Here is a 22,522-nt window from a genome sequence, read left to right as displayed (position 1 = left end):
TCAACACGGTGACAGTGTATTGTAAAGCGAATCATCATCAGCGAGTGCGTTCGAATAGTCGTTGCCGCAGCTTAATTACAGCACAATTCGCTTAGCAAAACAAAAGATCCGCTTATGGCGCAGCATTAAGAAGCACAGCACGAGCAAATTAACCAGTTACATAAAAAAGGTAAATATTTGTCCCTGATTTTTGCAGCTCTGAGCGTTTTAAGCTCTCGGACTAAATTCAAAAAGGTAAAATTATCCATTTTGTGCGCATGACTGAGTAAATTCTGTGGTATTCGCTTGTGCTATGGACACTTATTAGTAGCTCAGAAATGTGATATTACGAACAATAAACAATTTGATCAATACATGCAATAGAAATAATACTACGATGATGTGAAACAAATTTAAAAGCCGGAAAAAATGTGCGTGCGATAAAAAAGCTTTGTATTGACATGTAGCTGATCGTAGTTATATTAACAGATCCACAATCTACATCGAACGAACGTGCTTTTGTTTGGCTTATGTTAGGTAATGGTATGACGAATTTACAAATTCCACAATTGTGGACAATTGTCATTGTTCGTAAAAGATACTCATTACAATATGCCAAATTGGGGCTTATTGAATCACGTTTCTGCGAATGTGCATTAATCCAGTAGACCCTTCGCATTACAACGCTCCAGGATGGATATCACCGATTTACGATACTGTTTGCCTTGGTACTGTATGTCGCGGATTTTTTCCGCATCCTCCGCATTGACAAGGTTTTCGAACGTAAGCTTTACTCCTTCCGTACGTTCCATTAGGATGATCGGTAACATCGAAAGACCGCTCACAATCCCTGTAAAGGTAAGCGTGATAAAATGGGTATGAATTTGTTATCTCTCGCTTCTCCAACCGTACGTACCAATGAATTCGTGTCGTTCATATTCCTGCTGGACGTCGGCAAACGTTGGAATGCGCTGTTCGTACCCACCAGTAGATAAACCTTCGCACAATGATCGATGATATATCTGTAGCAGATATTCCGTACGATTCTCGCGTACCTCAAACTGAGGACAGTTGTGAAGACAGTACACCAGATCGAGACCGGGACTACCGTAGCTGGACAGTTGAAAATCGACAAACATCACCTCCCGTACGGTCGTATCGTCCGCAGGATCATCGTACCGGAACATCATATTATTGGTCCACAGGTCACCATGATTGAGCACACGATAGTTCACCTTCTCGTTGGGTCCTTCCGGTGAAAGCGATTTGAGAAGGCGTCGCTTATAGTCGGGTTTCAGTGCCTTCAGCTTCAACCAAATGGTTCGCTTTAACTCTGGCCACTCTTTCGATACCTCCAGAAACTTATCCAGCCCTTTACTAAACATCGCCAGAGCCGGATTGTTCCGTTCATCATCACCCGGACGGGCCATTCCGAAGGAGTAGCGTTCGGCAAAAAATTGCTTATCGTAAGATCCGGTCGCCACATACACCATCGAGGCCGCATGGAAAAGCCCAATTTTACGCATGATGAGCTCGCAGTGCGGTAGATCCAGTCCGCCACGGGTTCGATCCGGCATACGGTAACCTTGAGCCTTCAGATCTTCGAACACGATCGTGTCCAGTGGTTCACGGGTAGCGTAGAAACACCGAGCACCGAACAGTACCGTAGTATTCGCTGCATTTTTACCCGAAACGATGCGACTAAAGGCAGGCAGCAGCTGTCGAAAGGTATTCACCTCCTTGACGAAGGTGTTGAGACTTTCGCCAAAATTCTTCAACATTTCTTCATCGACGATGACTTTCGCTACGAGCCGGATCTCATTGGATCCATTATAATGGATCACGATGGTGAAAACATCACTGCTGTAATTGTCACCCGGTTGGGTCGCAAGTTGTGCATCGAAATGATCGATGCGAACATGCTTATCACTTAGATTCTCCTCTAGAATACGCTGCAGGAAAGACACATTCACGAAGGGTGGCAATCTTTTTACGGCCGTAGTTGTACTATCACCACCGGTCGACATTCTAAAGCGGTTGATGCACTGACAGTTGTAAAGACACAAACCAAATGCTACTGGTACGTTTTATGCGGTATATTGCCGACCTTTACGCCTCTTATCAATTTAATATCAATTTGTCTTCACTCACACCGAAAAATATGTTGTTCGCTTCTAGCATTGATTGGTATATAAAGTTAGAGAAAGAAAGACATAGTTCATTAACTGGCCAATTGATAACGGTCGAGAAACAATACGTGAAGCTACCCCTACCATCAAATAATAAAGTGATAAAGGCATCAGCTTCCTCTCATCCCGCGAAACAATATCACTGATCGTGAATCTCTCGCTCCGCTTGGAGAAAATTTTACTGAAATGTGCGGTGAAAAAAGAATGACAAGAATGGATAACGATTATTAACAGTGAACGATCGACAGTATGGTTAAATGTGATTAGATCATTAAGCATCTTCTCAGCTGTATGCGCATTCGTATTCGGTGCTTAAAATATTTAACACCCTCTGACGTAATACCGTGCGGGTGCTATTTTTGGACAACTATATTGAGAGAACGAGCAAAGAATTATATCTATAATGTTAATGCAGTTATCAATTTGCCAATCATAATGATGTTTCCAGTTTCGGAGGTACTATGTATGCTAAGTTTAACGTGACCCATATACGATTTTGAATTCATATCTGTTTTTTATTACAATTATTACGACAAAATATAATTACCCTACCGCAGCTGAGTAAAATGGACAAGCGACCTTTTTTGTAACGCTCATTGCTTTGCAGCTTCTTTGTACATTTAATTACATTCCAGAACCTATCGAATCGAGAACCAAACTACTGTTTTTGCAGTAAATTCATTACCTTTAGCGGCCACTGCAAAGGCAATGGAAAATGCAAAACTTTACGCTCGATTCCCTTGCTGTAGCATACTTTTCCCTATTAAGCGTTCGATCCATCCATTGCGGTCACAATTTACATGCGGCTCACGATTTCTACAGGCTGAAGCTGTTTTTGTTTTTTGTTAATTTCAAAATGGTGGACGTGTTGTTTTTGTAAACCGAACCATTTTTCCATTTCATATTTTGTGTAGATGTAGACACTTAAACGGATTCATATGTACACCCGCTATTTACTTCAAACACTTCTTATCGTCAACCGGTGTAAGACACGTCGGCTTGACGTATTCGTTTGATTTCTCGTTTCTTAGAATGTGGACATCGATAGGATGAGTCCAACCTGACAGCACCGCAGATGAATCTGTGCGCATTTTAAAGCAGCATTTAGTTACACTCCGTTATATCCGATTCGACGTTTTGAATTTGCTGCTGGCTTTTGCTAGTGACCATACAAGACTTTGCCACGGATTCGAAGAGGCTATAATTATACGAAATGTGATTATTATTTTTACTGTGCTGTTTGAACGTTTGTGGTTCGGTTTATAGAGTTTGCTACTTACCGTTCAATTTCCGGCGCACAATGAACGAAATCGTGATCCCAGAATTTGTAAATGGGATTTTTAATCAACTCAATAAAAGTGATCAACAAACCCCACGGGTGTGGACGATTTACGATCAAGCGCTCGAGAAGAACGCGGGTGATTTGCTCCTGCAGAACAAAATTGAAAGAATATTAACGATATTAATAAAAGTTCATTTCAATTTTTTTCCATTAGTTACGATTTAAAAAAACATACCTGAATCGCTTCCGAGTTTGCCTCTGCGAACAGATACAAAATGCAACAGCTAAAGTAATGCGTATGACTGTTCGGATACCGTAGCTGGTTAGCGATCGCGTTCAGGAACAAATAACGTCCCTCGGTGTCCAGATCCACTGCCAAGTTCTGGAAAATATCCATATGTGCACTGTGGATAATCGTAGACATTGTTGGTCCCAAATTTTTCGATCTATGGTGGAAGAAAAATAACAATGTTATATTAGATATCGAGGGAGCAACAAACAATTAAGTGTTTTCGAGATCTTACCGAATGTGAGCAATGGCTTGGGTGCCAACGTACAGAACCAGCGCGTTCATCAACGGAATATTATAGCGCGATCCAACCTCGTTCGAAATCTGCAGATTTGAGCGCAACTCCGACAGGAAGGTTACCGGTGCACGGGCCTTCAGATACGAGTCGAGATCTTTTTTGAAGCTTGCCGGCTGAATGGAGGAAACGTAGTTGATGGAAATACGAGGCGATCCGCCAATATCATTCAACATGTCAACCTACACACGTACAAAGAAAAAGCATGCAATTAGTTATTTCGCCCATTTTTAGTTATGCATATTTTGAATACCTTCAGATTCGGAGTGAATGGATCCGGAAGGCGCATGTTTCGCGGGTACGGTGACAGAATCAGATTGCGCATCTGGATGCAGTTCGATGGAATGACATCGCAGAAGGCGAAATGATAATCGCAAAGAAATTCGGGGAAATCGTGCAGCAGCACTAGCAACACCCGTAGCGTTCCCTTATACAGATGCTGTACCGGTTTCGCCAGCTCAGCGTTGCGCAAGAACGGGGCAAGATATTTGAACAGATCGATCAGTAGCTGCGAGTACATGTGCCAACCCTTCTGCTGAGGGATCAGCGCAAGAATACGTCCGATGAAGACACGATGTGCGATCAGCTCTAGCCAGGAGTAGCAAAATCCTGGTGCGGCAGACGGTCGCAAAATGTGATACGTGTGGCAGAATGCCGTGATCACGCTGATGCTGATATTCTCCAAGATTGGATCTTGCGTAGTCAGCTCTAGAAATAGCATCGCGAAGATTCGATGATAACCGACCTGCTGGAAGGCCGTTGCGTGTACCTCCTGGTCGTGCAACAGAATACCAACAACAATACCAAGAATCTAAAAAGGGCCAGTAGAAGAAATTATAATTAATATAAATGCTATTTATCGGTGACAATTGTCTGTCAAAGTTCGTACCTTGTTTAACAGATTCAGCTTCGTGTTCGTGTTGCCACTTTCACCCGAATGTTTCACCAGCAACGCGATCAAGCGCACGTACGCGTCGATGAACTGGAAAATCTTTGCTTTTGCGTTCGGTTCGTTCATGTTTCGATAGGTAAGATCGATGCAGTACTGAGTAGCAAAGCGGAAGAATCGTGTCAGCGGTTCATCGCCTTTCAGAATACCATGCGCATTCATTTTGCCTACGAACACACTGAAACCTTTCAGCGGATCACGACAGCTATTCGGTGAGAGTGCAATCGTAACCCAATCCTTGAGTAGAAACTCTGCCCGTTCCAGAAAACCAGGTGAATCGTCAATGTCCGACTAGATGGAACGGGTAAGCGAAAGAATATTTAAATAGTTGTTAAAGCTGTGTCCAATGTATTACAGCTTAAGCACACCACTTACCCTTGCTTGTGCTAGACCCGCATGAATGTAGGACGTCGGACCAACGACAGCGCGGTCCATAAGGAACGAGTTTGGATCGTGGTTTGCACGCAGCATTTCGATCAGATGTGTCAGACCTTCCGGTGCACGAGGATGTGCGGTCAGGCGGTGTAGCATTTCGATTGTGCTTCCCAGTTCGTTCTCGGTGATGGATGAGTTGTGACGCTCATCGATGAAGAACGTCTGAAGCAGCTGCATCGCAAACACGACCGCTACGTAATTGTTGCCATTATCCATCAGCTGCACCAACATGATGTCGAACTGCTGCATGTTGACGAAGTTGGACGAAATCAGTAAATCAATAGCTTCCACGTTGTAGCGCAACTCTTCACGGCATTCCAACATGTACCGCGTGATGGCTTTGTTGGTCCACAACGGTCCAAACAGTCGGTTGTCTTGCATTAGGCGCATCACTCGCAGATGAATATCGCGGTAAAGTTTGATGTGCTCGAGCTGGTCTGGAATGTTCACCAAACCTTCCAGCAATCCTTCCACCGCCTTATTCAACAGCGTACATCCGGTCAAGTTGTCCAACGAACGGTGCGCATGAATCAGACATTCCAGCAACTGTTCCATGTTGTTCGTATGAAGCTGTGCAAATAGATCAATAGGTTAGTAGTAGCAATACAAGACATAGGGTCCGGGAAACCAACTATGCTCTAAACGGCGAGTTCTTACCTGCAACATAGGAATGATGCGTGTCGCCTTAATGAAAGCATCCATCTTGCTTGCCAACTCATCGTACATTGCGCCAATTTCGTCCGGTGTAGCAACGAATGGCAGCAACTCCTAAAATAGTTAAAAATGTTTTAATGCATTTATTTATCTCCCTCAATTCTTTAACCTTTAAACTTACCGATATCTTCGGTGCAAACTGAGCCACATCTCGCTCCGTGATCGGTAGGAAGCCAGGAATGTTGCGTGAAAACTCCTCATACACTGCCAACTGACTCGGCGAGACTCCGCCGACATTGAGCCGAATACGCTCGGGCATTCGATCCGTTTGGTACGATAGCACGCTTGCATCCCAATAGCGACGGCCTTCCTGTCGTGCAATCTTGCGCAGCTGAAAATCTTCCGCCAGAATTTTCTCCATCTCTAGGGCCACCTTCTCGATAGCGGCCTTCTGAATGAACGCTGATACCAGCTCGATGTTGTCTACGGCCAGCTGTGTGGCGGCTCCCTCGATACTGTCCTTTTGTGCATGCGACAGCGCTGTTAGGAAGCCGGTTTTGATGTTGTTCTGGATGCTCTGCAACATTTGGTCGCGGCAGGTAATCATCGCCATACCAGCTACCAGACTGCGAGCCATATTGTGCGCTGCCCGGCGCATACGCGTCTCGTCGGAATCAAGCGCGAAGTCTTTACGGATAATCTGCTCGGTCGTTTTCGATGCAATCTTCACACTGCGATCAACGATCAACGTTATCCATTCGGTTATTGTACGCTCCAGACTGTTCTTTACGATCACCTTCAAGTGAGATTGCGTGTGCAGAATGGTGATGGTCGGATGATATAGGATGTGCTGGGCGATGTAGCTCGGATTTGCAATGTTAATGTCCGAGTAGTGGAACCGAGGCTCTGGTGGCCCTGTTGCTGCCAGCGCTGGATCCATCGCCACGTTAGCCGGAGAGCTAGATGGTCCACTCGAGCCCATCTCATCCGAACCGGGTGGAAGTTGGGACACCACAGCCACGACACCACTACCAGCACCTCCACCACCTCCAACTCCGATTCCAGCGACACCTGCGCCTGGCATTATTGTAGGTGCCTCCTTTGGCGGCTTAGGTTGTGACAGTTGGTACTCAATGTTTTGCGCACGTTCAGGATCCTTCAGATAGATAGCGGGTTTGAGATCACTCACGTCTATGTTGAGGTTCTTGCACAGTACCTCAATCTCGAACTTTAGATTAAGCTTCAGTTCCGGCTCTTGGTGCAGTTCGGCCAGTATATTCATAATCGACATCGTCCACGGGTTCGGCGGTTTGAATACCTTACTCTTTGCACACGATTCCAACACTTTCGCCACAAACGGTACCACATAAAGCAGCTCTTGCTGTCCCTTGTTATACGCTTCCACTAGCAACGACTTCACGTCAATGTCTAGATGTAAAATCGGTTTGTTTCTGCCGAGCGTCATCATTCCCAACCAATGGCCAAGGTTTTTCAGCAACGAGCGGTCGGAGAAATTGGCTATACCCTTGTCCGATCGTAGCAGCACTCGAATGTTACGGAACGTTTCCTTCGTAACGAGTTTATTGATTTCCGCAATTTTGAGCGCATCCAGAAAGTTGGAGTACAGCACGTGGAAGTTCACTTCGATGGAGGCGCGCTTCATGACGAGATACTGTGCCAACCAGGTGTAGTAGTCTTTCTGCAGTATTTCTTTTATTTCCTCACACTTTTGCTGCAGATTGATCTGACTCAGGTTGTTGAATATGAACGCTGTCTTGTCCTGGATTGCATCCGGCGGGGCAATGATCTTCTCTTCGCGGTCCTGCGTAGCAACTAGCAGCGTATCGATGTTCGTTGCGTTTGCGATCGATTTTACGCGCGGTGGTTGCCCACCTCCGGTACTACTGCCAGCCCCACTTCCACTACTTCCTGCCACACCAGCACCGCCTCCACTTCCACCGGGAGCAACTAGCTGCGCTGCTAGATTCATTTTGCCTGGCGTACCCGCACTACTACCTGTACCAGCAGCTGCCGTAGCGGCCGCTGCAGCGGCTACGGCAGAAGCGGCCGTTGAAACTCCAGCCAATGTGAGATTGCTGGTGCCCGTTACAGAATTACTACGGTAGAGCGGATTCCCGACCGGTCCGCGACCTGCCGCACCACTCGGAATGAACTGTAAGATTGGTGGCGGTAACGGTCCTGGACCAAGGGTTTTGTTTGGCGGATCATGACCCTGCACACCGTAATCGATGTACTCAATCAGATGTGGAGGAAACTCGCTGAAATGTGGAATCGAACGTACGTACTCGCAATACTTCGGGTACAGATGCAATTTGTTCTTAAAACGATCCAGCGCCGTAATGCCGAAGTAATACATCTTTGAGCCTTCCGGTTTCTTAAGTGCATCCAACACGCAACGCAGAGCCAGCCCAAGGGCAACGTACGTTGTGACGAGATTTCGTTCTACCATACCGCCAAACAATTGTGCCGTTGTTTGTAACTCTTTGTCCGGATACTGGGGGAAAAACTTATACTCCTCGAACAGATTGCGTAGCATGCACTGAAAGACGTCGTTCTCGTGCCGATTCGGTGAATCCTTGTAACGCTGCAACATATCGAGCACTTCGTCAATCGATAATGTCGGATGCGGTGGCAAGTTGTAGATCCGTTGGAAATAGCTGTTCGCTTCATCTTCCACCTCCTTCGAAACAGGCTGAGCTGTCGCTTCAGTCTGGAACGGTGATTGTGTGATGGCAGCGTTTTGAAGACCACCACCACCTCCTGCACCGAGCTTATCATTCGGCGTTTGCTGCAATCGGCCAAGTGTACCGGCCTGAGCAGCAGCGGCAGCAGCTGCTCCCGGCGGAAGCGGCATCATCGGGAATGGACTGCTCGATGGGTGCAGTCGTGACGGTGATCCGGGCGTAGCTATGATGTTATTGAAGCTAAACGCACTATTTCCTCCGCCTGGTCCACCGATACTAAGGCCACCTATGTTCGCTGAAAGACTGTTCAACGATTCCACCATGGGTGGCAGCAGTTGACTGCCCATTGCGTTCGGACCGAACGCTTCCAGTCCGCGATGAGGCCGCAACACACCCGGTGGAGGTGGTTGCTGTTGAGGCGCTTGTTGTTGCTGCTGCTGCTGTTGTTGCTGGACGCGTGTCTTCGAATTCAACATCATTCCGTACTGCGTCATGCTGTGTATCATTTCCGACACTTCAGGCGTACAGTTGCCCATACAAGCTTGCAAGCAGTTCAGAATTGTGCTCAGCGTTTCCGGTGGCAGCTGAGCCGACTTCGGGATCTGTTCCTCGTTGTACTTTGCACCCATTATTTGTGGACAGCGGCGTTGCAGAAACTTAAGTATTGTCTTTACAAACGCTTCGCCATGTTCGCGGATTTTGTCCGCTAACCACTTTTCTAGCTTGAGATATTCACGTCTCGACGCCAGACAAGCCAGATCGATAATGAACATGTATGATCGAATGTTCAGCAGATTCGACAAAGCTTTCAAGTCCTGCGCTACATCCAGGATGCGCGAGAGTCGCGATTGATCACCCTCTCCCACCATGTACCAGTCAGACATTGCGTGCAGAATGATTGGGCGTAACGTGACGTTAAAGGTCGAATGGTTCCAGGCGTGATGAAGAATGGTTCCTGAGTTCGGGTGATTGCCCAAGAAAATTGGCACCAAATTCGTAAACAGATCCTGTCTTGCCGTCGTCATCGGAGGATTGATTTGTAGCAGCGCCAAGAACAGTATATCCGGACAGACTGCTCCAGGGATCTTGAAAATTTTCATGACCTTGTCGCTCAGATTTGCATGATCTGCGATGTACAACAGCACGTCAACCAGGTGCAATGACATCCACGATGCCACCTCTTTGTTGTCCGTTTCCGGTGGCGTCTTTAGCAGCTCCAGCGAAACGCTAGTGTAGATATGATCGGCAAACGAGTAAAGGTCTTGGTACTTCAAAATCTGCGATATGATCGACAACTGACCCTCGACGTTGGTCCAACGCTGGTACAGACACTCTACCGGGAAGTTCTGTCCCATGTTACTCGACTGCATGCCCATCTTGACGATCGTCAACAGTAAAGATAATCCCGCACGGTCTTTCAGCATAAATTCCGGATGATCCAAGGCCAGACATACATCCTTCCAGTTCAAATTGGGTACCACTTCCTTTAGTGCCTGTACCAGAACTTCCGGCTTCCAGGTGGTGTTTTCCGATGCTGACGATCCCCCATTACCATCCTTGCCTTTTTGACCCGAAGGATCATTTCCCTGCGGCCAGAATGCACTCGGGGTAGGCAAGTTTATGTTGCTCTCCGACAGGGTTTCGTGCGTCAAGCACATGGAGGACACAATCTTCGCCACATCCTGTGGCGTTATCTCACGTCCTCCAACTTTCAGCAGGTGGTTCCGGCAGTCGTCCAGAGTAGCCGTAAACGAGTAGCCAACTTCCACAACTAGATTCGTCCAGGAAGTTTTCATGATCGACGATTGTAGGATGCTGTGTGTGTTAATTTTCAATATTTCGGCGGAAATTTCAGAATTTTCCGAGTATAGCAGCGGTGCTAGAATGAGCGGTACGCGATCTCTTGGAAAATCGCGACACAGTTGATTCCGGAACCGTTCGTACGTTTGATCCGATAGGCCGTAGGTGGTGTGTTTGCCGTATGAAATCAGTGACAATATTTGTTGTAAAAATTCTGGTGAGACGTCGTTAAGGTTTCCCTCTACGTTGCTTCCAGGATCTAAAAGGAGCAACAAGAAGAAACATTAAATAGGGTTTTGTACAACATGATGCGTGTTACGAAAATTTTTCGTAACATTTTAAGCAACTGAACAATACGTTAATACAGCGCTTAAATGAAAAACATTATGTGGTTAGGAGGCATGTTTCAACCATTTGTTAATCCAAAGTATGTTTAGTTTTGTATACTTCTACTAACAAATTCATTTTTACTTTAAAAAAAGCTTCAACTCACCAGATTCGACGTAGTTTTCGATAAGCCCTCTCAGGCAGATTTTAAGATGCGCTTCCGCGAGCCGTATTGTTTCAGGGTGTTCCGAATTCAAAAGAGCAATCGAAAGCGCTGTTTCCTGGATCGGGGTGCAAGAAAGTGTTTTCGAGATCTGTGTCAGCAGGTTCGCCGTTGGCTTCAGGGACTAAATAATTTGCACCGAAATCGAACCAAACATGATGTACATTCGATAAAACGACACAGAAAAGAACAGGAAATGGTTATTGTTTAATGCGTCATGTATGACGGAATGGCAAAGGCAAAGTAGGCTTTGACGTGAGAGCACCACCATTTTGCAACACACCACTTACCTTTTGCTGCGGGAACGGATTGTCGACGGCGAAGCAAATGTTGGCTACCAGCTGCGGTTTGTTTGTCAGGCTCGCGAGTTCAGTGGCCAGTAAGCGAGCCTGGCAAAAACCTCTGGAAGCGGAATGTGTGGCGTCCCCAAAGTCAATCGACGAGAATAAACAACGCAGCAAGTGACGATCGGCTTCTAGTCCGAAGTCCTTCACTAACTATTGTTGGGACGAGCGTGAAAATCCCGGGCACATCGTTTGATAGTTTTTGTCGCACCGAAATTTTCCGATCAATAAGATGAAACGATCCGGGCCGTACGCATTTCGTTGTAGGAGATTCAAGACAAATGTAGGAAGAAAACGTATGATGTAAAATTATCACTTATTACTGCACCAGCAACGAGAGTTTCGAGCGTTGGGAGGCGAATGTATGGAGCGTCTTCGCATAAACTGCTACAATTTCAATATAACGCGACCGCGGTGAAAAAAAGTAAAAAAAAACGGGCAAATCCTCTTCACAGCCAACTAACACACGGAGTCTTCTCCCTGGCGCTTCCCTGCGTGTTTCCAGGAAAATGAGGATCCAAATCGTGTCTGTTCGTTACTTCACTTCCACCTTTGTCACAAATCAAGTAAAATCGGCTTTCCTGGAGAATTTTCCATCTTTTATCCCTGTCTGCTAATTTACGGACCACACCGAGCCTGAAAACCGTACAGCACTCTCCAAATCCAAATCGCTTCTCTTTCACTTCCGATTAAACAACATGGCGGAGCATGGAATGCTAGCCAGCACCGACAGCAGCCGACTTGAACGCCACTTCGTAGCTGATGCTTACAGTAGCTGTCAAATTTGGTTGAACACAAAAAAAGAAACGAAAAGCAAACGTCACTTCGTCGCTTGGCCAAGGCAACGGAGAGGCGCTTACGAAACAAAAACTTAAGAAAATCACGATTTTGCTTCTGCTAGTATTTATGCTGAACATACAAACACGAAGAAGCATGGCGAGCCTATACGATTTCGTATTCAAATTTCAAATGTACAGCTGCATAAATCTTTTGTTAGCCTACATAATTCAATATTACATACGGTTTTGTTGGCATTTAAAACAGCGATATGATTCACATTCCGCTGCATGCATGGTCAATAAATTCTCAAGTTTTGTGTGCGATTTCCTAAACACAGATACTCCGTCCCTTCTATTGTCACTACTGATTACAACTCATATAAATACAGATGGATAATGGAAGACATTCATGTGAGTTATTGGATGCTTTGAACAGAAAATGGTATGGATAAAAAAACATTAGCGCAAGGCCATCACTGCAAATTCCGAATCGTAGTCCTCTGTCGAAGTGTTCAAACACAACACACAAACAAATGAATCATCAGTATAGTACCATTCCGTAGTCTATTAGATTTCATGTAATTTAATGGTTGACAGCCATTATACCAACACATCCTGCTTATCTTTCCTCGCTATGTTTGTGCAATCAACGTAATACAATAGAAATATTGTCACAATAGCTAACACGACCCAGCGTGTCCATCAGGGCGGTACATGTTACGAGTTGCCTATAAATAGATTTTTCTCCACTCGATTAAATGCACTTGACCACCTCGAAAAGATCGCGCTAGAACGATCGATCAAGGCGCAGTTATGATAAGGTTTCATTCAAGATGATTTTTCGTATATCATTCACATTCTTCTAATAGAGCCCTGCAAGAAAAGTTCGTATATTACGACTTTCTCCTCAAATTGTTTTTACTGACGACGTCTGCCAATATACACTGCCCGCGCTCTGTCTCCATCTCCACCCCACTCGCTCCCTCGCTCGTTTGCCCCTTCGCCCACAGTGAGGCAATCGAACTTTCTATGCAGCTCGTGCAGAACGGATGATGATCGTGGAAACTTTATCTACTTACCTGCGCTAGCTGACGAACTGTGGCCGCGGTGTTCTTCTTGTTCACGTTCGACACTAAGTGACTGATCTGCGATAAGGCGTATGTGAAAGGCTCTTGGTTCATACTTCCATCCAAATCGATTCCGAGCGCTTACAACACGGTGGTTGCAGCCCTCCCAAGTGTGCACGGCAAAATAGAAGGTGATGATCTTGGGGCCGATGGCTGACTTTCGCGTTAGCTAAGGTTAGATGTTTGCTGGTGGATGCTGCACATCGGATGCAGCGGCACTGGTTTACGGCGATGTGTTTCCGGTTTGTTGTTGAGTTGTGTTGCCTTGCTTTGGGAGGTGATGTACGCGAAGAGCCCTCTCGCTGTCGAGCGGATGATGCAAACAGACACCTTTTCTCCTCCGTTCGATTTGTTGACGACGACGTGCGTGAATGGAATGCAAGCACCAGCTATCGTTTTGACGTTTCACCAGTGACAGCACAAATGACAGTGGGTAATATGACAGCTTGCTGTTGGGTAATTTTTTTTATCACAATATCTCGGAATCCAATATGGTACGTTGAGAAATACTCATTTAAAAATTTTCACTATTATTTGCATACTTTTATAAATATTTATTGCTGTAAGAATATTGTATGTAATATATAATGGTTGACCTCTAGTTTACCATAGCTTATCCGAAAACACTATCTCCTTAAAAATTGCATCCTGTTTGTCGTGGCTTATGGTAGATTTCCTCGAAGCCAACGCATCCTGTACCTTTTCCTTCAGCTCGCTGCTTTTAAAATCATTCCGCAAGTAGAATAACCGCACAAGATGATCCTCGGTAATGGAAGGATACGATGATAGTACAGAATGCAAATCGAGTACCAGCATTTCCGCGTCACAGTTCAGCAGTCCAGCCAGATTGGAAATCACATCGATCGGTGAATCGCTTTTGGCAACGTTTGGTGCCACCTTTTCGAAGAACATTTTGATCTGTTTCGCTTCCTTAGCAATTTTCTTCGCAAGCACCTCGCATTCAGCACGATTTTTGTTCAGGCGTTTGGAAAGCATTGCTTTGATGTAGCGCTTTGCGACCATTTTCTGTGCCTCGCCAATAACGTACTCAAAGTTGGCTATTCGCAGATGATTATAGTCCTGGAAATAATCTTCCAGCGTAACGCAAATGGTATCAACCGAGACTGACGATGTGGTCCACTTGGCAGTGAACAGTTCGTTGAAGTGACCTTCCAGATCGAGGAATGCTTCTTCCAGCAGAACTAATCCCGTTTCATCGCGCAGCGTTTGGTAAGTCTTGACCAACTTTTCAAACTCCTCGTAGTGCTGCGTTTTTGATTTTGGCCAGTAAAGCTGTTTCAGCTGCTGAGCGATTTCTATCATTTGTTGACAATTGTTCACGATCGTAATAATGTGTTGCGTGAAGAATGGAGCCTGGCTGCGATCACGGAAATGTCGTTCCTTGTACTCGATTACCGCAGTCCGGTAGATGTGACCGTATTTGGTCATCTGCTGAATGCTTAGAATGAGCGCATTGAACGTTAGGTCCGAGTGGGTCGTGTTAGTGACCTGTAGATTTTGATCAATCATCTGGTAGATGATCATGGGCGCGGACGTATGGTAATACTGATCGGTCGACTCCATCTCGACCCCGTTGATCCAGTCCGTTTTTTCTGTCTCGAGTGTTTTCGTCATCCACTCCTGATAGTTACGCTCCATCGTTCGTAGATAAGCCGTTTCCATTTCGTGCAAACGCTGCTTGCTAACCAGTGGACCTACGTTCGACAAATCTATCATTAGGTCCGGATGTTGCATTAGCTCCCGACCGGGGTAGGTGTTCATGATCCATGACAGTATCGTAACATACTCATTCCCTTCTAAGCCGGTTTGTATTAGTTCTTCAAGCTGAAAATGAAGCAAAAAGGCACGAAAGGTTAATGCTCAATATCAGGCTACTGATCGATTCCTAACTTACGTATTTGGACATTGCATTGTGGTACATTGTCACGTACTCGTTCAGGATGTTATAGTGCGGTGGAAAACAAGGCACACATAACGATTTAACGACACGCAAGTCTTCCAACAGAAACTGTCTGGTCAGTTCGAGATCTCGTACCAACCACATCTTGTTATCGGATCGCTCCTCCAGCTTCGAACCTTCGATACGCTGAACAACGGCATCGTTCAGCACGTCCAGTGCCTTCTGGCGCCAACGCTTCGGACGTCCGGGTGCTATAAAGCCCGTATTTTTCTGCTGCTGCAATGCAAACGCGTCAGCTTTTTCCTCTCGTTCGATAATACGCAACGCTGTCACAATAACGGTCGGTTCCTTGCGTACCGTGTTCAGTGTACGCTGCAGCACCAGCCTTATTTTCTTCTCCAGCGTCACCGACACCGTTTCCACTTTTTCGAAGTATCGTTTAAGTGTGATCTTATCGTGTGCATTCTGTTTTGGTAGTTTGTGAAGCTCGTACAGCAGATCATCGCGAGAATTTTCCAAATCGGATAAGCATTGATGGGCGTGTAGCAGCTTGTCTTCCTCTATCCACTGCATTGCCTTATCTACGCTGGACTGAACGGTGAAGATATGCTTTAAGTTCTCCATCGCGGTCATGTACTGGGAATGTTTTGCATTTTCGTCCCGCACACTTTCCAGCGTGTCGTACACGGTCGGAACATCAGTTAGCATCGCAAATGCGCTCTTCATGCGGTCACCAATCTCTTGGATTTGATCCAGTGCGGTCTGCAGCTTTTTCACGCCAATCTTCACATCATCTGTTTGGTTTTGCATACACGTCTTCAGCTGTGCATCCATCGAAAGATTCTTGCGATAAATGCGACGCCGATATTGGTCCACTTTCTCCATCTGGTTCGACCGCTGGAACATGTTTTTCACTTCATTCAGGGCCGCTTGTCGCGCTTCTTGGTGAATTTGTTCGAGATCCATTATTTAAGCGGATTTGAAGATGCAAGGAACAAATTCCCGAATCGATTGTCCACCTACGAATATGTTTGGATTGTGTTTAGTGATAGCCAGATGACGTAAACAAACGGCGAGCAATAGACACTATGGAACTCAACTGTACTTTTGGTCATAATGTTCAACAAAAAAGGTGAAATCTGAACAATTGTTGCTTCAACTAATACCCGAATTTCAATTATAAAGAGTTAAGTGATATAAATTATTCTGTATAGTGTTAGTTTTGATTGAAACGTTCATATTTCATCTTTTTGCAAAGATGCTTTATAGATAGATTGAAGTACAGTAATCTACGATGTAAACGTTGTGACAATCGAAGAACAAGAAGACAACAAAAACGTAACGGTACAAAACAAAACACAAACAAAGAATCAAGGCGAGGCGCTTTCAAACATCGCACGTATGGTAACTGCTTCACTGTTCCAGCTTCACGGTTAGTTAATTTGAATCAAACGTTCGGAAAGTTTGATATTTTGCTTTGATTGTATAAAAGTGTGCACTGCTTATTCTTCTGCTTTCAAACCTCAGCAAACGATGGTAAGTCACCCATTGATAACTTGCGTAGCAATACCCTTGCGTACGCTAGTACTCGTTCGTGTAAGATAATTGTTCGTAATCATCCGTTTCCGCTTGAATAGACCGAAGCGCAGATCTGTGATATTAGCCCGGAGGCAAAGGAGGAGATCTGCAAATTTCGCTTCCGACGTAATGCCACCAATACGGCTTTGATTCGTAAGTACAGCACATATACGCTTCACTTTGTACCACTGTTATCGGTTGCGCGTGGATGAATCATCCTCCATCATCTATCGATAATGCGAGAACACATTGGTAACAGATGATGACTTAACACATGGTTTATTTTAGTGAAAATTGATCGTGAAAAGCAATTAGTTACCGTCGACGAGTTGCTGGACGATGTGGCGATCGAGGAGCTGCAGGAACAGCTACCGAGCCATCAGCCACGCTACATCATCTACAGCTACAAGATGGTACACGATGATTCAAGGATATCGTATCCAATGTGTTTCATTTTTTATACACCACGCGACAGTCAGATGGAGCTGTGCATGCTGTACGCAAAAACACGCATGGCTTTGCAGCGTGAAGCAGACTTAACGCGCTACTACGAAATCCGTGAGCTGGACGATATGACGGAGGACTGGCTAAGAGAAAAACTTCGATAAAATGCATGCATTTAACTATTTTGACATAACGAAGAACGACAACACATCACCAGAAGCACCAGAAGGCACACATGCACACTATAATATGCACCTAGAAATGATAACCCCACTAGAGGTATGGTAGATGAATTGCCAAAAATAACAAATGCCAGGAAAAAGTATAAGCAATAATCTAAAACGATGCAACGTAATCGCTTCACAATCCCGGAGCCCTGCGGTATGAAGATTGTCTGGCATGAAAAACAAATTCATGCCAGTAAAGGGGACACACTATTTTAGAGGGCTTATTGGACGTACTTTGAATACCTCGGTGAACATTTGCGTACGGTTTTTTGTCAGATTTTGTATGTACGTACCTATCATAATAACGATAGACGATATCATCCACAACGACGAGTGGAAAATAGGACAGGACCACTAGTTGGCTTTTGCTGATCACAATCTGTGCAGGAACATAAGGATAGATTTATCGTGCAACGACGATATTATCGTGCGTGATAGAAGCTAATAGCTATAACATAACATAATCGTGTAAACGTTTCGCTCTTGTCTTTTTTCTCTCTTTTTGTAGCAGCAATGCGTGTATTCCTAGTGTAGAAGGAAGTGTTAGTGAAGCGAGCGCATAGAATTTTAAGTATATTTCAATTCCAATGCTTCCGAAACAATGGATCCAATTGACAAAGACACAAGTACAACTACTATTGGTGATTTTTGTGTGTGTGTAAACTATGCAATTTGTAACGATTTCGACTGAATACGAGAAACGATCATGGAAGGGAGATCTTTTAGTAGGTGATTGTACAATGAATACGATCGAGTTTTGTTTAGTGTGCATGGCTTATCTAATAGAGTTCAAAACAATGTTACATTTATTTACCTAATTCAAACAGGCAAAAGTATACTAATATCCTACACATCGGGGTTTGATTTCATATTACTGCGCTTGTTTCGGTCAGTGTATTTCCGTGTAACGTAATAATAAATGAATAGTTTTGATAGTATTGCTTGAGTTACTTAACTTAGGTGTATGTTTTGTGAATGTTTGTGTTTGACAGGTTAAATAGTCAAATAATTTTCATTATTCTTTCGAAGTCACTCGTCATCGGAGCAAAAAACGTCGCAGGCAGATCCTAGATCAAAGTTTTTCTTTTTTCGTACAACTTTATCAAACTCCGCTACTTCTTGTGTCGCCGGTGGCAGATTGGGTAGTGTTTTGCGATCGGCCATAAATAAGTTATACCTTCTGAAGCAATCGACAATATCGTCTACCGGACTACAGAGTTTGAAATTTAGCGTGCATCGTTCCGGCTGAAAGATGTACTGCAGCTCATCATTTCGGAATAATAGTTTTACAGTTGATTTTTTGTCTTGCTGTTTCAAGTGAGTTTGATTGTTTCCGATTGTTGAACCAACGGAAATATTTAACGGTGCAAAGGTATGGAGTTTGTCGGGAAGTACAGATGAGGCAGGTTTTAAAATGGATCGAAGTGGTTTTGGCCAATTAATTTGTTTATAATCCAACGTCGCGTTGTTTAAGCCTTCAACCATTTTAGGTAACCCGGATTCCTTTTCAGCTACTCCTGTACTTTTGTCAGCAATTTTAGTGTTAAAAGTTGCCATATAACAGGTACTAGAATTCTTTTGATTGGAATCGTTCGATGTGTACCGGGACTCATCTAATACGGAATGGTTACCCATCGAGAACGATGAATCATTGGCTTTTGATACATTTAAGCGCATTCGGGATAACTCCAGTGCAGACGGCAAAGCAAGTTTGTCGACAGAAAATGAAGATTCATTTACTGAAGTGTTTGGAAAGAAGTTTGTTATAGCGGTTTGACGATGTTTGACGATGACCGGTTGCTCAACGAGCCATAGTGTGTGCGAACAGTCTAATCCGGTCCAGTTCTGGCAGATAAGGTAGGCCGAAAGTGATTCAACCGTAGTGTCTTTCACCGCCAAAGGCCATGTACAACCCATCACAGGAATGTTCTCCAACGTACAGCTGTCCAGATGCAATAATACTCTGTTGGCCGAATCTCCCACTAGCACACTGAAGCTTACCGATATCTCCGGATCATAGTCTACATTTTTCTGCTCGACTGTACATGTAAAGGACGGTGGGTCAACATCGGTCTTCTTCAATTGAATTGTAAATTCTGGTAAACCGCTAACAAAGTTTACAATATCGTTACCAAACGGCGGTTGCTTTTTCAGGATGCACTCAATTTCCCGTGGATCTGAGTTGCGTAAGGCTTGGAATGTTACCTTTCCACGATCCGCTAGGTGACGCGCGAGCCTTGGACCAATTTGTCCGAGTTGCTTCGTCAGAAAAGGGCTGTTCTCCCAAAGTTTCGTTTGAAAGCACTGGAGCAACGTTGTAACGCTGACCAGCGCCCGGAAGTTGCCAGATTCGAACTGGTCTCGGTTTGCAGTTAGTAGTCCAACAATAAATCGAGCAATTCTTGCACCTAGTGTCACGATTTTAGCCGCTTCCTGGTGTAAACCGTGATCGTTTATGGTGAGATTCCCAAATACAGCCTGCACCAAGCAGTATACCTTGGCCCCGGTCGTACTGATGCGTCTGGGCCAGCGGAACCGGATTCCTCCCGTTAGATCGTCTCCACCATCACAGTACGAGGCAGAAATGGTAGGTCCGTTCAGAGTGTTTAGAATCTTTTTCTCACCCTGTCGGCACTTGTACTCACTGAATTCGTTAGCCCGTGTTATAAGGACAAGCATTTCGTCCAGCAATTCCTTACCCTTCATGTCCTGCTGAAGCAGTTTCATCGTTTGAAAGGATAGTTGATTGCGTGCCATCAGCCGACCGCAAGCAGATGATACAATCGTATTGGAGCGTTGCTTTGCAATCAATTCATTCGCCTCGAGTGACTCAATCGTGTCGCTGCATAGTTTTTCTACTTCCTCTTCGATAAGTCGCCCGCCGGACAGTTGATAGTGTGCTGGGTTTATCCGTACGCGGACGTAGAAAAACGTGGACTTTATCCACTCCATTACGGCTGGCTGGTCGTAGATGATTCCGTGCGCAATCTCGGAATTGAGCAATTCGGGAAGTTTCTGGTGAAGCTGCGATTCGATCGGAATCGTTTCGGTAACAATCTTTTGATAGCGTGATAGATTTGCATCGGTCGTTAGTATGACCGCAACACCATCCTCACTGAACTCTGCGCGTCCGGCACGACCGATCATCTGGAGGATGTAATTATCAGTATAATCCTTGCCGGCGTGATTAAACGTTGACTTTACAATCACCAGATAGGCGGGCAGATTGACACCCATGCAGAGGGTGCTGGTACAGCATAGTACTGCGATGTGACCGGCACGGAAGTGGTTCTCAATCTGGATGCGATCGTTGTGCAGCAAACCGGCATGATGATAACCGACTCCTTTCGTTACACACTCTTGCAAGTTTCGATTTGCCAGATTGTCGGCCAATTCGTTGAGCATTGGTCCCACTGGAATTGTGCGTTTTATGTTTGATCGGGCAAGAAATTTTGCGGTCGATTCCACGCTTTTGCGTGACGTACAAAAGACAAGGGTTGGCTTTTGGCTCGAAAATTGATCAATGATCGCTGGGAGCTTATAGTTGAGATTCAATTCGAATTTGAACGGATTCGAAGCACATGGAAAGTTCAGCACGTGTCGTTCGATTTTCGTTGTTCGGTTTGTTTCGTCGAACGAGAACGGTACCACGTTCCGATCGTTTTTGAGCCATTGTGCGAAATCATTCACGTTGGGGATACAGGCTGAGACGGCAATAAATCGGATCGACTCTGGCACTCCACTACCGTACGGGTTGTCTCTACGAAGCCGTGAATCGATGTACTTCATGCGAGACACTACAAGCTCTAGATTGGAACCACGTTCCGAATCGTTAATGACTTGAATCTCATCAATCAGAAACAACCGAATGGGGCGTAATACGGATGCCACATTCTGATCGTCCCAGTGCCGGGTGAAAACTTCCCATTTTTCCGGCGTACTTAGTATAAGCCGATGGTTGCTGAGTTTAGTGACATCCTCGACCGCATTATCCCCATCGAACTGGATGCAACTAATGCCCAGGGCAGCGAACCGTACCTTCCAGTCTTGAAACTTTTCCGCACAGAGCGATCGCGTTGGTGCCAGGTAGAGTATTCGAAAGGGACTATCTTTTGCTTGCCGGGCAAGCTTTGCCATGGCCAGCTCAAGGATAACGGTTTTCCCGGAGCCGGTAGGTGCATTGACGACGATCGAACTATCCGTTTGTATGACGGTTTTGGCGACTGCTAACTGTACCTTGTTGAATGCTTTCAGCTTAGGAAACGCTTCTCGAGTCGCCGGATCAAGATCGTCAATGGTAAATGTTTGATCCGATAGCTCCGATGAATCGCCGTGTATTTTTTCTGTGTCAAACGGACACGCTTGTTGCGATAGAACAAGCTGTGCCATCATGTATTGGACGCACTGCAAATAGACGTTGAAGATGAAAGACATATTTCAAAACACATCGATTTATTACTTACCTTATCAGAAGCTGATAATGTCTCAAGCTAGCAGATTATCTAGATTTCTTGATCACCATTGGCCGAACTGCTTTAGTGTGTGACAATTTCTTTGTATGACATTTAACCGGCTTTCGGTTGCCTAGCAACAGTTTGCAGCAGAACTGGATTGTGATGGTGTAGTGTATTCTCTCTGTACCTACATATATCATTTTAGATGAACGTTGGGAAGAATATGTGCGTTAATATTAGTGTATCTGAAATTAGTCTGTGTCTTTCGCCGATATCCAGTCAACTGATAGCTGTTGAAGAGCATGCGGGGAACTTATTTGAAAAATAACTGTTTTCTGTCTACGCATTGAATCACCTACACAATACCACCGTTTTTTGCGTACTTGTTGGATAAATACAGTGTCTCAAACATACATCCTTGTAGCTTTACCTCTTATTACCTTTTCAAACCGTTTCTCGCACTTTTTCGTTTTCTCACACTTTTTTTTGCTTTTATTTATCTTTGGGATTTGACTTGAGAC

The 22,522-nt window shown here is 44.9% G+C and overlaps 6 protein-coding genes across 6 annotated transcripts; 1 reads left to right on the top strand and 5 right to left on the bottom strand.

Moving 5' to 3' along the window:
- Positions 1-409: 409 nt before the first annotated feature.
- On the bottom strand, positions 410-2,555 carry LOC125760856 (uncharacterized). The gene is made up of 2 exons (XM_049421400.1): positions 896-2,555; positions 410-829 (listed from the first exon to the last, which is right to left on the bottom strand). Exons 1-2 carry the CDS (start codon positions 2,004-2,006, stop codon positions 636-638), a joined length of 1,305 nt encoding a protein of 434 aa, XP_049277357.1. The 5' UTR covers positions 2,007-2,555; the 3' UTR covers positions 410-635.
- A 107-nt stretch (positions 2,556-2,662) lies between these two features.
- LOC125760839 (CCR4-NOT transcription complex subunit 1) lies at positions 2,663-13,757 on the bottom strand. Its single transcript, XM_049421362.1, has 12 exons — positions 13,330-13,757; positions 11,418-11,624; positions 11,071-11,251; positions 6,254-10,836; positions 6,076-6,186; positions 5,359-5,988; positions 4,924-5,274; positions 4,288-4,845; positions 3,975-4,216; positions 3,686-3,896; positions 3,449-3,597; positions 2,663-3,366 (listed from the first exon to the last, which is right to left on the bottom strand). The coding sequence occupies exons 1-12, from the start codon at positions 13,429-13,431 to the stop codon at positions 3,273-3,275; spliced, it is 7,419 nt and encodes a 2,472-aa protein (XP_049277319.1). The 5' UTR covers positions 13,432-13,757; the 3' UTR covers positions 2,663-3,272.
- Positions 13,758-13,907: 150 nt separating this feature from the next.
- Positions 13,908-16,513, bottom strand: LOC125760844 (exocyst complex component 3). The gene is made up of 2 exons (XM_049421373.1): positions 15,293-16,513; positions 13,908-15,222 (listed from the first exon to the last, which is right to left on the bottom strand). The coding sequence occupies exons 1-2, from the start codon at positions 16,262-16,264 to the stop codon at positions 13,981-13,983; spliced, it is 2,214 nt and encodes a 737-aa protein (XP_049277330.1). The 5' UTR covers positions 16,265-16,513; the 3' UTR covers positions 13,908-13,980.
- Positions 16,514-16,677: 164 nt separating this feature from the next.
- LOC125760866 (glia maturation factor gamma) lies at positions 16,678-18,485 on the top strand. The gene is made up of 3 exons (XM_049421413.1): positions 16,678-16,834; positions 16,936-17,029; positions 17,165-18,485. The coding sequence occupies exons 1-3, from the start codon at positions 16,832-16,834 to the stop codon at positions 17,482-17,484; spliced, it is 417 nt and encodes a 138-aa protein (XP_049277370.1). The 5' UTR covers positions 16,678-16,831; the 3' UTR covers positions 17,485-18,485.
- A 2-nt stretch (positions 18,486-18,487) lies between these two features.
- Positions 18,488-20,719, bottom strand: LOC125760845 (probable ATP-dependent DNA helicase HFM1). Its single transcript, XM_049421374.1, has one exon. It carries the CDS (start codon positions 20,692-20,694, stop codon positions 18,577-18,579), a length of 2,118 nt encoding a protein of 705 aa, XP_049277331.1. The 5' UTR covers positions 20,695-20,719; the 3' UTR covers positions 18,488-18,576.
- A 15-nt stretch (positions 20,720-20,734) lies between these two features.
- Positions 20,735-22,189, bottom strand: LOC125774932 (probable ATP-dependent DNA helicase HFM1). Its single transcript, XM_049445304.1, has 4 exons — positions 22,011-22,189; positions 21,033-21,951; positions 20,802-20,960; positions 20,735-20,745 (listed from the first exon to the last, which is right to left on the bottom strand). Exons 2-4 carry the CDS (start codon positions 21,937-21,939, stop codon positions 20,735-20,737), a joined length of 1,077 nt encoding a protein of 358 aa, XP_049301261.1. The 5' UTR covers positions 21,940-21,951; positions 22,011-22,189.
- Between the last annotated feature and the right edge of the window lie 333 nt (positions 22,190-22,522).

This window comes from Anopheles funestus, chromosome 2RL, assembly GCF_943734845.2.
Source record: "Anopheles funestus chromosome 2RL, idAnoFuneDA-416_04, whole genome shotgun sequence".
NCBI classification, from domain to species: domain Eukaryota; kingdom Metazoa; phylum Arthropoda; class Insecta; order Diptera; family Culicidae; genus Anopheles; species Anopheles funestus.
Note: the sequence above shows the minus strand (reverse complement) of the source record. Positions and strands in the feature narration are given on the sequence as shown.

What these genes read in the sequence shown, in the direction of transcription:
- LOC125760839 (XM_049421362.1), bottom strand. Translation starts at nt 13,431, where the DNA reads ATGAACCAAGAGCCTTTCACATACGCCTTATCGCAGATCAGTCACTTA. An exon ending in CGAAAACTACGTCGAATCTG is followed by an intron (nt 10,837 to 11,070) that starts GTGAGTTGAAGC and finishes TGCTCCTTTTAG; the next exon opens with ATCCTGGAAGCAACGTAGAG. An exon ending in GCATCATTCCTATGTTGCAG is followed by an intron (nt 5,989 to 6,075) that starts GTAAGAACTCGC and finishes CTATTTGCACAG; the next exon opens with CTTCATACGAACAACATGGA.
- LOC125760866 (XM_049421413.1), top strand. An exon ending in CACCAATACGGCTTTGATTC is followed by an intron (nt 17,030 to 17,164) that starts GTAAGTACAGCA and finishes GGTTTATTTTAG; the next exon opens with TGAAAATTGATCGTGAAAAG.
- LOC125760844 (XM_049421373.1), bottom strand. Translation starts at nt 16,264, where the DNA reads ATGGATCTCGAACAAATTCACCAAGAAGCGCGACAAGCGGCCCTGAAT. An exon ending in ACAATGCAATGTCCAAATAC is followed by an intron (nt 15,223 to 15,292) that starts GTAAGTTAGGAA and finishes CTTCATTTTCAG; the next exon opens with CTTGAAGAACTAATACAAAC.
- LOC125774932 (XM_049445304.1), bottom strand. Translation starts at nt 21,939, where the DNA reads ATGATGGCACAGCTTGTTCTATCGCAACAAGCGTGTCCGTTTGACACA. An exon ending in AAAGCCAACCCTTGTCTTTT is followed by an intron (nt 20,961 to 21,032) that starts GTACGTCACGCA and finishes GCACAATTCCAG; the next exon opens with TGGGACCAATGCTCAACGAA.
- LOC125760845 (XM_049421374.1), bottom strand. Translation starts at nt 20,694, where the DNA reads ATGATCGGTCGTGCCGGACGCGCAGAGTTCAGTGAGGATGGTGTTGCG.
- LOC125760856 (XM_049421400.1), bottom strand. Translation starts at nt 2,006, where the DNA reads ATGTCGACCGGTGGTGATAGTACAACTACGGCCGTAAAAAGATTGCCA. An exon ending in TGAACGACACGAATTCATTG is followed by an intron (nt 830 to 895) that starts GTACGTACGGTT and finishes TTACCTTTACAG; the next exon opens with GGATTGTGAGCGGTCTTTCG.